The sequence below is a fragment of the Etheostoma cragini genome, chromosome 7 (assembly GCF_013103735.1).
Source record: "Etheostoma cragini isolate CJK2018 chromosome 7, CSU_Ecrag_1.0, whole genome shotgun sequence".
Lineage (NCBI taxonomy): Eukaryota > Metazoa > Chordata > Actinopteri > Perciformes > Percidae > Etheostoma > Etheostoma cragini.
In genome coordinates, this window is record NC_048413.1 from 13,818,168 (window position 1) to 13,833,073 (window position 14,906).

A 14,906-nucleotide genomic window follows, 5' to 3' on the forward strand; every position below is an offset into this window, starting at 1 on the left:
ATCTGCTTCTCCATTTCCGATGGGACATACAGCTAATTGGTTCAGGCTCTGTGTGCTCTGTCATAGGAAGATAGATTATGAATGTTTACTGAATCATTCCCGAGGATCCACTCCCCCATTCCCATCTTCAGTCCCACCTTCTCCCCATCTGCTTCCTACATACATGAAAGTGACGTGTCATTTTACGGTATGATAATATATCATGAAAAATCAATCTTAAAGGGACAGTTCAAACCAAATTCTAATACACATATTTTTCCTCCTTCCTGTAGCGCTATTTGTCAATCTAGTTTTCCAGTTTTAGAGATATTTGCCTTAGAGATGTCTGCCTTCTCTTGAAAATAATGGAACTAGATGGCTTGTGGGGCTCAAAGCACCAAAACAATACAATTGAAAAAGTTAATAGCAATGTATCTTTCCAGAAATCAGGATGTCGTTACTCAAGATAATCCACAGACCTGGTTGTGAGCAGCTTCATGTAGGAGATATTTTCTTTCTACATGAAACTGCTCACAACTCTGTAAGTCCTATATTGAGTGATTGGGTCATGATTTCTGGAACGAGACACTGCTGTTGAGTTTTCAACTTCAGAGTATTTATTTGGGCACCACAAGCCAAGTGCTATCTAGTTCCATTATAATTGAGAGAAGAAAGACATCTCTATGGCAGATATCTCCAACACTGGGCAACTCAAAACTCACCAAAACAATCTGGATTGATAAATAGCACTATGCGATGGGGTTTCTATAAGTAAGAGGGACAATTTGTATCTTTTAATTTTGGGGTGAACTGTCCCTCTATCATAGCATGTTGTTATAAAAACTACATGTTAGAAGGCGACTCTTTTAGCTACAGACACTGTCCTTTTAAGATTGGCCGACAATAGTAGCAAAGATAATTGAGAATGCCTCTCTAGTCTAATCGAGATGTATAACCTAAGATCATCAGCTATGCACTTAAAAGGGATAACTGACCTCCCAAACACACATGCACACACACACACACACACACACACACACACACACACACACACACACACACACACACACACACATAGGTTAAGCCTATATGTTTATCTTGCGAGTTGGTTTAGGATTAGTTTCTGTATAATCCGTTTTTCTTTAATCGGACATACATGTTTTACCTCCAAAGAGATGAAGAGCTTTTCATTAATTGGATATAGAGAATTACTTGACTTGTGTGTCAATGGGCTGCAGTTCTGGACTTGCAGCGGTTATTCTCCCAAATGCAGCATGTTTTATTAGATATCTTGTTGCAATATTAGCATCAAGGTTAGACGTAGTCGCAGGGAATGATAAACTGTAAATTCTGCCAATATAATGAGCTGACCTGAATGACAGCTAGTAAAGAATATACTGTCAGGGTAATCTAAAGCACTGAACCTCAGATGTTTGCCACTAATGACACCTCCCGGTTCCAGCCAGCACCCATACTGAGTTTTCTGCAAGAGGGTAATCTCCCTAAAGCAGTGGCCTTTCCTAGCATGGGGCAGGCTCTGTTTAGAGAGAATCCAGTCTAAAGACACCAACAAGCATCCAGATTAGGCCTTGCATAAAGATAATGAGAAGATTCAGCCTCCATTCCACTAATCACAGATCTATCACCCTGGAAAAGGCTATCAAGACTAAAACGAATTAAAGATTGAATCCCAAAGGACATCTGTTTGGATGGAGATGTAGGTATTTCGGGGAATTTTACATTATTGAGGATCAGATAGAAAATATAGATTTAGGTTAGAAGATTGGAGATCTTATGTGGTTTTTGGTTTTGGCTGAGCTGACCATAGGTTGTCACTTAAGTGTGGCCATGCAGCAGAAAAGAAGTAAAGCAGAAGAGAAGTATAGTAAATAACACACAGTGACACATGCATGCTCATAAAAGTAGCCTTGACTACCAACGTGCTTGTTATTTTAGTGTGACGTTGTATTGAGTGTGTGCGTGTGTGTGTGTGTGTGTGTGTGTGTGTGTGTGTGTGTGTGTGTCTGTGTGTGTGTGTGTGTGTGTGTGTGTGTGTGGGTGGGGACATGTTTGTGTGGTTGATGACTACTCGTGGGAGACGATGCATCCTCGTCAGCTGTCTGCTGAACAATAAACTCTACAGAGAAATCGACAAAGCCTAAAAAGGAAGACACACACAAGGCAGACACACAACTCACACACACACATACACAAACACAATCCTGTTCAAGAGAATTTAACAGCACTGCAGGAAATAACAACAAAGCAGCTGCAGCTTTAAATGTCCAAAGCTACAGTAAATGTGTGCCACATTTAGTCACTGATATCCTCTCCTGTCTATACTCCCCTGTATTCATCTTTTTGGCAGTCACATGGGATTTTTTATACTCACTATGTGATAGCAGTGCCGAGTCTCTAATGTGATGCGGGTGCGGCCAGAGCGGCTGGTTCCACCCCGGGCTTTGCTCACAGAGGGATTCAAGGCAGTCGTCCTCCCAATGAGGAGGTGGTGACAAGCTGAATAAACGCAAACGCCCAAGGAAAATGAGGATTAAAGCATCCCTCCAGTTCTCTTTCCCTCTCTCTCCCGGCCTTCTTCTTTTTCAACTCTGATGTGAGTTGACAGGTAGCAGTGTTCTCTCACCACTTAGACAGCAGAGAGGGTATTTTTGTGTGTGTTTCAGGAGGACAGAGGACATGTTGTGTGACAGGGATTTTTCTCAACCAGGAGTATTCATTGACAGGAAGAGTTTTATGTACATGTGGTTTGATGTTTGATAGAAGGTGCATCTTTTCCACTGTTGTCCATTTGTGTGTGTGTGTGTGTGTGTGTGTGTGTGTGTGTGTGTGTGTGTGTGTGTGTGTGTGTGTGTGTGTGTGTGTGTGTGTGTGTGTGTGTGTGTGTGTGTGTGTGTGTGTGTGTGTGTGTGTGTGTACAATGTTTTGTGGTCAGTCTCTAAGGACTTAATGCAGGAGCCGTTGCATTAGTACTGTCTGCTTCCTGACATCCTCCTCCTAAATCATATATTAGTACACTCTGTGTTTTTGTCTCATCAGATCTTACATAACACACACACACACACACACATGCATGCATGCATGCTTATTGTTGAAAAAATAAGCAAGCTATTTATTATTATAGTTACTGTTACAACTATGTAATTTATAGTACACTATTTATTTGCGGCCATTCGTGTGACAGTGGCAGGATTGTATTTGTTCATGTTTGTATTCATGTTTGAAAGATTTGCGTGCTAATTGATGTCACTGGAACACTCAACTTATCTTCAATGAGTGTCATGAGAATATTACCCCTAAATTGCTACCGGGTAGAACATTTGTGCTCACAAAAAGTGCTGAGCTTAAACATCAGGATGAAATAGGCCAGATGGATGAAGAAATGAAAGGCAAAAATGATACAGACCATAATCAGTCTTACCCACAGGGCGAAAAAACATGCATTTTTTATATCGATTTGCATTTTGGGGTCTGTAAGTTTTTGGGCAATAACAGAAACCTGCACATTTTACCCATAAAATAAACCAACACTGATATGATACACTTCACACTTCTGTATGTAGTGTGAGAGAAAGAGGGAGACAAAGAAAGACAGAAGGAGAGTTGTGTCGTCCGCCCTTGTGATGAGGAAGGCTTAGTATTCATCTATTTATGAAAGGTCTCAGATTAAAGTACCCTTTGTTACTGATGTAGCTATTGGCATGTGGCAGGAAACGGAAACAGACACATCTGACTGAGTCTCATGACAGGAAAGTGGTTAGCTTACATCACTGACAGTGCTATTGCAGTGTATGAAGGTCCAAGCTAAACCAACAAACAACAAGCAATCAAAGACGTTACTTGGGAACACCTGTGCTGATCCTATTTTAACTAATATGCTTAAGGGTTAATCACTGGTCTGTGTCATGGGCCATCACCTAATAAATGGTTCCAATTTTTTACATTTTATTGAGATTTGTATCACCCAGTATAAGTATAGGTCTTATTAAGTCAGGTAACTGGATGCATAAAAAATTGTGATTTTGCTCATGCTCCAATTTGATTTCTAAAACTACATATGGAAGTTGTCAGGCTTGAATTGGAACCTGAGTTTTGCACAATCTGTGCATAATCTTGCTGCGGCCACAAAACAGAATGGAGTGGGCGAGTGAAAAGATAAAACCTGCATATGTCCTGTAAACAAACACAGTAGCATACACATTTTTACACCAATTTTAGGGCCAAAATGCAAAAATTACAGTCAGGGGGCAGATTCTGCCATATCATGCATACCAAGTCAGCTATCCTTTCCATATCTCTGGTCTAATTAGGCCACCTTTGCTTCATGACAATATTGGATTTACAGGATTTTTGGATCAATGTGAAGATAATCACATAGGATTACATATATTTTTTTATATACTTAGATTTTATTAATGCCGGAAAGATGAGCTAATTAATCAATTAGTCCAGCAACAGGAAATTAACTATGTGCTAACTAATTATCTGGCAACTATTTTCGATTGAAGCGATTTTAGGAAAACAATGCTGTGGTTTTGTGGATTTAATCTCATATGAGAGTAAACTGAATACCTTTTTGACTGTTTGTCAGAGAAAACAATACAGTTGTCTTGTCCACTTCCACTTTTTCACAATTTTTAGACGTTTTACTGAGAAAAATACTTATCAATTAACTGAGAAAATAGAAAAAGTTCATTTTGTAAAATGTCAGTGTAGTTACTTGCTTACTTGCTGTCATCAGTTCTACTGCCTCATCCATCACCCAATTAACAGTGCAACCCAGAGTTTAGACTGTCTGTCTGACATGTGAGAGCAGAGCAGCAGCTGGGTTTAAGCACATCGTAAAATACAGTTCTACAGGAAACAACTCTAAAGAACAAAAATACACCCAAACATTGCCACACATTATGGTCTGCCTTGGCTCGTCGCTGGGTTTTATGCAGCATGTGTGTGAGTGTTTGGCTGTGTGCCAGCTGAATGTGTGTGTGGCTTTGTCTGTATTCAGAATTTAGAATATAGAGTTTTCAAACATACACAAAAGGCTCAAGAGATACTGCTAAAGGTTCTAGATATATTTGACGTTTCATGATGCCACACAAACAAACAACACACGCACATCCATCAAACTGATTGCTTTTTGACAGCCTCATCTGCGTACCATGTGTGTTTATGTGTGAAGTTGTGTTTCAGATTGTGTTTTTATATTTGTACTCAAAGCACACGCGTTAACCTCCTCCAGTGCACCTCGGCACAGAGTAATACAAAAACACAAACACACACACACACACACACACACACACACACACACACACACACGTTCCTCTTTGTGTTTTGACGCCTAATCAGGAGGACTAGAGGTGATGTGTTCATTGGTTGTTACCTTGGCGAGGTCTCAAACTTCTTTTCTGAGAAAGTAACTCTCAAGTCTATTCAAGCTTCCTCATCCTACCCTCTAAGCGGATAGAGCTCTGACTTCTAAGCTGATAGGGCTGTGGTTAAGGAGATATGGCAAGTGTGTTTTCTGTGTGTATGTTTGTGTTTGGGGTCAATGTTCAGAGCCAGGTTTTGAGGGCTGTGGAGGTCCGGGCTGAGAGGATAAGAGAGAGAAGTTTAAAGGTTTTAACTCGTTTTTGTGCTAAATTCTGCACAGATGATCTCGGATTTATTAGCAATATTTCCATCTGTCTATCTACATGTCTGTGTTTCTAAGGCAGTCAGTGTGTTGCTCATTCTTTCTGGTTCTTTCATGGAATCTACTCTTACATAAGGGGTTCCAATTCTAAATAGATTTCGACACAGTCAGCTGCCCCAAACCACCACTGACTATCTCTCAATATCTTCTTTCTCACACTTGTGCATTGACACACAAATCATGTGAGCATTCTTTGCATTTAAACCAACAACTGTTCAAATTTAGTGTACACAGATGCAGTGTTGTTTGTGCTCCGATATGCTGATTACCACTCATGTCACATATCTGATATTATCTTCAAGGTTCTAATATCCTGTTGTGACATCCTGGTGTACGTGTGTTTGTGCACATGTGGGTGCATTAGCGTGTTTTTCTCCGCCTTGTCCAGATGTGCAGGAATAGCTGTATGTTGTAATGTTTCCTGTTTTCCAAACTTTCTGCGGTCAGCAGAGGGCTGTGATGCTTCCCTGAGTTAAGACAGACAACAGAAAAAAAGACGAGAAGACAAGGAATATTATGCTTAATGGTAATGTCAAACAAATTTACAAAATAATGTATCATTTGAGTAGCTAAGCAGGTATATATACACATTGTGACAGGTGTATATTAGAGTGTTGATCCATGGCCAGGGCACTTCAGAAGAGACAAAGCACCGCCAAAACTTGCATGTGTCTCTTAAAGCTATGTTGTTTCATTGCTCTAATATGTGTAGGTCACATGTTGTTGCTGTGACTGGTTGTAGGTCTACTCAATTAGGTCTAGTGGCATTTTGGTCTGCACAGTTGAATAGGCCTTCTCTTCTATTCTATGTCAAAAATGAACTGAGAAGTTCAGACTGATACGCATTTGCGAATGAGTTTGGCCATGCTATGCGAATTTTTGGCCACCATGTCATAAAGAAATATTGTCAAACAGAGCATGATGTGAAAACTTAAACAATAAAAAAATACTAAAAAACACAACTTTTACCAGCATCCTGTTGTATGATATTTATGTCACTTGTCAGGAATGCTGTATAAAACACTTTGGAAGTGTATGATTATTTTAAAGAATAATACACGTCGCCAGAGGAGGTCCAGACCTTTTTTTGATGCAGTAGCAGCGATGCTCAACCACACACATCTGTCTTGTGATAAGGGTACTGTAGCCAGAGGAGTGTTACGGTGACACTAACATATGTGCACACACGTGGACAGGACAGGGACAGATGAACTCCGGAGGGAAGGAAGGAAAGAATAGAAACAGGAGCAATTACTCAAACCTACATTCATATGCTGCAAAACCTTACCTCTTGCTGGTAAAAACGTAAAGACTCATGTGCGGGCAGATGGAAGAACAAGCATTCTGCACAGAAACACACTTTCAAAGAAGGATGCAAAGTTACTGCACAAACACACACACAAACACAAACACACACACACACACACACACACACAATGGCAGACTCCTCCTGAAAAAACAGAGCCATTAGTGTGTCTTTGGGGAGTTTTTTTTCTTCTTTTTTAATGGAAAGGAGAGTCAAGTGACCCAAGAGAGGAAACCAAGTGGACAGCAGTTTCACTCTTATTTTTTCACTCGCTCTGTCTGCTAGACAAGTAGCCATCAGACATCCACATCATGAGCCATACTCTCTCTACCTCCTCTACTTTTGGCAATTTTAATATTTTTCTCTTATGTCAACTTATCCCATGAGAAGACCAAAAAACAAAAATGAATTTATCCCACCAACAAGTATTGCCTGTGTAGCCAATGCTTGATATAGCTTATTTGTTTGTGCCACAGATGTCCATTGTTGTCCAAGGACTATTAAAAGCACATAGATGAGTAATACTGTCACACTGGGTAACATTTTCCTTCAGTCCTGTACCCGTTTAGATTTTTCCCCTCTAGCTAGAGGTTGAAAATCAGAAAAAAAAAAAAATTTAAAAACTTCATCAGGACTTATTTATAAAGATTTACATTTTAACTAGAAACAAATTGACGCTGAGAGCCACAGACAGGGCGGGAAAGTAATATTAAAAGCATTTCTAGATGTACGTATGTCCTGCTGCAATTTGACCATCAGTCTTGATGACCAAGTGAACATCTGCCTAAGCTTTGCTGTGTTGTGGATTCAAAAACAAGCTCCTTTACATTGCTTCTAATTCGAAAGCCAACAATTCTGTTTAATGGGCTTATCCTGCACATGCAGTACATGCAGGCACTTACAATAGCACTCTAACCTTAACTTGCTGATTCTCGTTCCAAGAGTCTGAGTGGGCCATTATAAAAGGCTTCTCAACTAGTTCCGCAGCCTCTTCAGAGCTAGAGTTTATGTTCACAACGGTATTGAGAAGAGGCAGGTGGAGTGCATCCGTACCAACACATACATGGACATGCACAGAGGCACTTCTACACACAAACACACACACACACACACACACACACACACACTCAATTTAAACAACATCAGTGTAATTTATCTGCACCCCTGGAGAGCTCCCATGGCTGACAGGGATATTTGCATCCCTAATTCCCCCCATCGCCGCCCCCACACCCCCTCCCCATGCCAGCTGGGACCAACAGGGCCAGGACAGAGGCAGGACAGGAAGTCTTTTACAGACACGCGCACACATATACACACACACACATAATTATGCAGACCGTATCTAATCAATTTGACGCCGATGTTAAACAAAACTACGTTTAGGGTAATTAAAATTGGCCAATTAAAGCCTGCGTGTGTGCGTGTGGCTGAGAGTGCCAGACTTTGTCTGTGTTTGCATGTTTCTTTGTTCCCATTAAACATTAGCATAAACAGATTAGAACAAATAACATTTTAAAGCTGAAAGGTGACTTTTCATTGCTTTGAATTGTTTAACATTGTGCATCACTACCTTTCTTGTGTGCACCACCAGCAGAACCAAATATTTATATTATTTGTAATTTCTTTTGTTATGTAGCATTTGCATGCTGTGTGGATGTGTGTGCCTTTTTGTGAGTGGTAGAAGGATCACAACAACTTCATCATCTCTCCGCTGAGCTGCCTGTCCCCAGGGCTGGCTAATCAATTGTCCATGGGGCCATTCTCTTTAGGAGAAATCAATCCAGCTTTATAAATCAGGTCTGGTGTACGTGTTGTTTCCCAGTGTTTTGGTGTGCATGTGCATATGAGCAGACCTACCGTGCATATACATATGTGTGTATGTGAGCACAGTGTTTAGTCCACAGCTGTTGTTGAGATTGACACCTCTGGCAGCTCATGATTTGCCCTCCTCACTCATTAGAAAGGTGTCTCCCCCTTCACCTCCTTACTGGCCAGCTGGACTGATTCAAAGGAGGGGTGGTTGGGAATGGGTTCTGTGTGGTTGGAAGGGTTGAGTGTTTTTAAGGTCATGTGTGTTAGAAAAATTTTTCAGTAATGTGTTTTTCCAGGGGCTCCGTATATACTGTAAAAACGGAATTTATGTTAAATATTATATATAAAAGACAAAGAGTCTACAGCCATGATGAACAGAGGCACTGCTGGCCTTTGAACTTAATACTAATGCCAACATGTTCACCATCCAAGTTTAGCATGTTAGCATGCTAGAATTTGCTATTGAGAACATATAACAGTAAGACAGATGGGAATGAAAGTAGTTTTGCAGATATTTGCTTTTGACCCAAATCCATGGAGAATTTTTTTACATGATGATGGCGCTAGAGGAAAGGTCAGGGGATCACCAGAGTTGTTACAATTTGTCATGAGAGTAACATAAATGTGTAAACTAATTTCCATACATAGAAATGTATCCAAATGTTGAGCTGTTAACTCAAAACAACAAATGTGAACCTTGCGCAAGAGAGTAAGCCCAGGGATTTCCAAAGTCATTAGGATTATTTGGATCATGAATGTCATTGTTGAGTGACATGTCAGTTAAGACATAAGGGGTGGACCGAAGTGATGAAAAAACAACAGCTCGACCCTGTTTACTGTCCCTTTTTGTAAAAAGTTCTGTGTTGCAAATTTCTGGATGTGGAAACAAGAGACACAGGTGAAAATCAGCAATATATAAACTTAAAAATGATGAACTCAAGATACAGTGTATTCGTTTGACAAGAATAACTTTGTAACATAGCCGTCATCATAAAAGTACACTTTATTTTAATATTTTTGTGGTACCGTCTCTTTCTCCTTAATAGCAAATCTCTTGCTGTGCTCATTTGGGAGTCAGCTGGCCAGTTCTAATGGTCTATTGAACTGAACCTGAGGGTTGAACAGACCATATCCCATATCTTACCTCTATAACTCTTATTTGACCCTCCCCCAATCACACATAAATAAACAGAGTGCAAGGGTCAGGGGATGCAGCTTCTGTGTCCTGACCATATTACTGTCCATGTGAGAATGTATATGATAGAGTATGATGTTTAAATTCTTCCTGATTTTCAGTGCCAGGTCTGACCCCTGACTGAGTATGAAATGGATGTGATAGTAGCAACAAAAGTGGGAGAGGGACCCCATATCAAACTCTCAGATTGTCATGTTTTTAATATAAAAACTCTAAACTGAAACATGTGTTGTTTCCTGAGCATAAATACAGGGTGTCTGTATCACTAAGTGGTTGAACCACTTTGGTTCTTATATTGCATCCAAATCCAATCTTCCAATCCACAGGGGGATGTCTGTATACACACACACACACACACACACACACACACACACACACACACACACACACACGGATGAATGGCTGGATGGCCCAGCGTGAATCTACATAGCCCAATCTGAGCAGATTACAGCATGTTAGAAATGCCAGTGTGTTCCCCGGTGGATTGTGAGGAAGCCTTTGGTTTATTCTGAGAGCAGGGGCAAAGGGGCACAGTGCACTGAGCGGGTACCAGGGCATTGTGACTGAGGGGGGTTTAAGAGGAGGGATCCAGACAGATGGCTGGATACAATTGGATTGTGAGACCTGTCTGGTCTTGAAGGTCTACTCTTTGGTTTTGTCTGTCTGTCTGCCATCATATTTAATTTAGTTTGCTCCACTAGCATCTGGAAAAACAACTGTTACCTCTGTTATGTCTTTTCCTTTGAGGTTGTTATTATTTTCACCTGTTTCCCCGTTGTACCCTGATCAGGGTTGTTGTTCGTCACTGTGTGTGGGGGACTGAACTTATATGAGTATCAGTCTGCGTGATTAGTTATGAGCATAGCCAACAAATAAAACATTGATGATCATCATTTACGGTATCAAGTCATATTTGTTCTTTTTTTTCCCAGTGTATTTATTATTAACTACATATGCATCTGTACAAATATATATTTGTACATCTTTTTTGTCATCCACTAATGCAATATGGCATTTCAAAAAAAATATTCCTTTGTGTTTATGTTTTTTTTTGCTTTTGTGTGTGTGTGTGTGTGTGTGTTTTGTGTGCATGCATGTGTTCAGACCCAGAGTCCCAGAGGAAGAGGACAGTCCAAAATGTTCTGGACCTTCGACATAACCTGGAGGAAACCATGACCAGCCTGAGAGGAGTGCAGCTTAGCCACAGGTCAGAAACACACACACACGCACACACACGCACACACACACACACACCCACACACACACACACAGACACACACACACACAATTCTGCATTTTATTGTACAGTAGAAAAAAAGCAGTTGAGATGGGCAGATTGTTATTGACATTGCTAACCGTGTGTTGGGGTGTGGTAGTTAACTGCCTCTGTGCTCTCAGATCAATATCAGTATTCCTGATAGACCAGCAGCCATTAGTCTGTCATTTTCCGCCTGCTCTCCCTCTGCATTGGTTAATACGGAACTGAAGCAGGATTAGCTCAAAGCTGACTTCAAAGCCAACCCTGCCAATGCACGCTCATGACTTATATTCATACACACAACAACACCTGCTATAATGCTGGGATTAAGTGTGCATTGAGTGAGCATTTGTGTGTCCTCTCCCTCCCTCTGCTACTGTCTTTAAGTCACTGATTCTGATTGCATTCAGCGCATCTTTAGTTTTTGACCTTGAGAGCTTCCCCTCTGTCTGCCTGTCCGTACATCTCCTGCCATGTATCCTTTCTTTGTCCCTCAGTGGGGGCTCCATACATGAAGAGCAGCAGATGGTTCCCTGCTGGAATACATTTCCTTTGCCATTCATACTTTTATCTTACTGTAATAACCTTGAATCACTCCCACTGTCCCTGAAGACATATTCTGCTTTAAGGCCTACAGCCTGTCGGTGGAAGTTTCCTGCGCAAACAAGATGTAATATTTCCTGTGAAGAATGAGTGTTTAGAGTGTGAGATTTGCATGAATTAAACAAGGGAATTGTTTTGTCTACACATACTTTCCCTCATATATACATAAGATGCATAACAGGCAGAAAGTCAGTAAAAATCCATTTTAACAGGATGGGTAGCATCCACTCTCACTGTTTCATGTGAGTGGTTAAGCATTTCATTTGAAAATGTCTTTCTATTGAGGGTTTTTGTTCAGATGATTCTGTATCCTGCAGACAAGATTAATTTTAATGTAGCAGGCAAATGCGCAAACTGTCAAATACTTTGAGAGCCAGTAACTTTTATTATGTTAATGCTCATCATTTTCACCCTAAGCACTAAGCAGTGATGTGCCGTGCTGCTTCAGCACAGGGAATGCGTAATATCGTGATGTTATTGATGCTGTTTTTTGCACTCGCACAAATGTTTGCCAGCTTGAAGTGCTATGCAGGTCACAGAGGAACATAAAGGCATTTTTCTGACAGGAAAGCACATTACTTGTGTGTTTACAAATAAACAAAGGCACACTGCACCCACCTGGAAACCAATCATCCTTAAGCTTGTGTAAAGTCACCACATGGCCTTATACACTGAGGTTCCTTTGAGAGAAGAGGATGTAGGGTGGAGACAGGAGGAGAGGTGATTGGATGGGGGAAGCACATCCAAAACTCTTCAGAGAAACAAAAAAAGGAAATGGAAGATAGACATTCACTTCCTGTCAGTTAAAACTGTGCTGAACCTTCAATCCGTCAGAGGAGCACATTACTGTGAATATTCCTTAAGAACCCTAAAACATAAATCTCTTTTTCATACCACAGCTGTGTGGAGGGGACCATGTGCTACGACAGTGATGAAGCTGCTGCATTCTCGATTTCAAGTCTATCAAATCGCTCCTCTCTGTTGTCATGGCGCCAGGGTCAAGCCAGCCCTCGTCTCCAGGCTGGTGAAGCTCCATCCACAGGTAACACCCAGTCGGACATCCCTCTCCGGATCAGCCACACTGGTCGTATCCAACTCATCGAAGCACTGAACGACTCGGATCCATCCCTCCTGAAGGGAGATTACCTCAGGAACAGCAACCTCGACAGGAAGAGCCCAAACGAGGATGATGATAATGAGGATGAGGATGATGATGATGATGATATTGATGATCTGGGGAATGGGTAAGTTTTGTTCTTTGTTATTTGAAAATGTGTTTTTACACCTGCTTCATTAACTTAGCATAGCATAAAGAACATGTTATGACCTCATGTCGCCTGCAGGAACCAGAACACTTATATCTCAGTAATGACTTTAGCATTGCTTGTGAGGTTAATCCTGCCACCTGCCAACTGTTACAACACCACAGCTGCAGTCAGCCCAGTAGTAAGTGGTTTTGCAGCACAACAAAGCCTTGATCAGCCTCTCTGTGATGCATCACAAGCCACCCTCATAATGTCTGCATTGACACTGGCAGCAGTAGCCCCCTAGACTGGGTAAGCCCCGCCCACTCTGCCGGCGATTTGATTTCGCCCTGCAGCTCAGTCCGGAAACCTGCACGTTTAATTCTCCTGCTTCAGTTCACAATTTTGCGAGAACCAAGTACAAACTGGCTTATCTACCTGGCAAGCTATTTGTGGGTTTAACACTATGACGATAGAGAAGAGACCAAGCAGCGTCTTGTTCACATTCAACATAGCGGCTACCGAACACCACCGAAGCGCAGCAAACCCGTTGATGCCGCTGTCGCTTCTATGTCACCCGGATCATTGGTCTGATTGCTTGAAGGCCTTTCCAATTTCTTTCAGAGTCATTTGACATATGCCCACTGGTCTCGCCTCTTGTGCAGAGAGAATACAGAGGGACACTCCCCAGACCAATGCTCAATCTCAAATTTATTGAGCTCGGCTTGGTCTGGTGATAGCCAGACTAGTAGCTGGCTCTGCCATAGTCAGAAAACAGCCCTCTAGCAGAGGTCGGGAATGATGTCACAACCATCAAGCCCCCTTGCAGAGATCCTCTTGTCAAATTTGCCAGCAGGCTTCCATGGGGTGGACCCCTCGCAGTGTTGGCCCACCAGAGCCTCCTGGCAGAGCTAGAATGTAGATGTCTTAGGAAAACTAGTAACTCTTTCTGCATATCCAATGTGGGATCCATCAGAGCTGTCAGGGTCAGAATAAGGTTTGTTTTGAACTTGCCATGGATCCCTTAGATTACAAGAAAAGAAAGTTGAGTTTGTTGTGTTGTGTTGTGGTTGTTACCCAGGTGGTGTATTTATTTGAAACTTCATTCTTTCTCATACTTGGAACATCTTCTTGTCAGACGTCACACATACACACCAGTCTGTGCAGTCTTAGCAAGGCTGTGCCAGCTAACACTGAGCAGTTTACAGGAAAAGGGTCTCTGTCCTTCATTTGTTATATGCTATAAAATGGACTAGAGAGGAATATCTCAATTATGTTACGTAACATGAATGTGTTTGGGTGTCTGTCCCAGGGTGTTATTGATTTTGTATTGTGCCTTTGTGAGCATTGTTTTTCTTTGATAACTAAATCATAGGAGCAGTTATAGAGACCTAATAGAGAGACCTAATAGAGAGCTTGCTGGTAAATGCTGCTAGTGAATAAATTGTTACTCAACTCCCTGAGTCTCGGTCAGTCTCATTAAGTCTTCAAGTCAATAGAGAAAAATGTCGTTAATTAATTATGTCTCTCATCAATCCAGAAATAGAGGAAATTAAGTTCAAGATTGTCTGTTTCAGAATAACATACGTTGTGTTCCCTGGACCTCAGTTAGTTTTGGAGAACTGATCAACTCTAAGCACAGCGAAGAAAAAACATTATTTCATTGTAAATGTCAGGATTCTGTTCTCTCTCTCTCTCTCTCTCTCTCTCTCTCTCTCTCTCTATGAGTGTGTGTGTGTGTGTGTGTGTGTGTGTGTGTGTGTGTGTGTGTGTGTGTGTGTGTGTGTGTGTGTGTGTGT

The 14,906-nt window shown here is 41.3% G+C and overlaps 1 protein-coding gene across 7 annotated transcripts in view; it reads left to right on the forward strand.

Moving 5' to 3' along the window:
* Positions 1 to 14,906, forward strand: part of LOC117947620 (neuron navigator 1-like) — an 85,799-nt gene that overhangs the window by 22,016 nt on the left and 48,877 nt on the right. For all 7 annotated transcript variants that reach the window (XM_034876711.1, XM_034876714.1, XM_034876713.1 and 4 more), the window contains exons 6-7: positions 11,107 to 11,209; positions 12,763 to 13,107. In XM_034876711.1, coding sequence (XP_034732602.1) covers positions 11,107 to 11,209; positions 12,763 to 13,107 — 448 coding nt within the window. The remainder of the gene's footprint in view (positions 1 to 11,106; positions 11,210 to 12,762; positions 13,108 to 14,906) is intronic.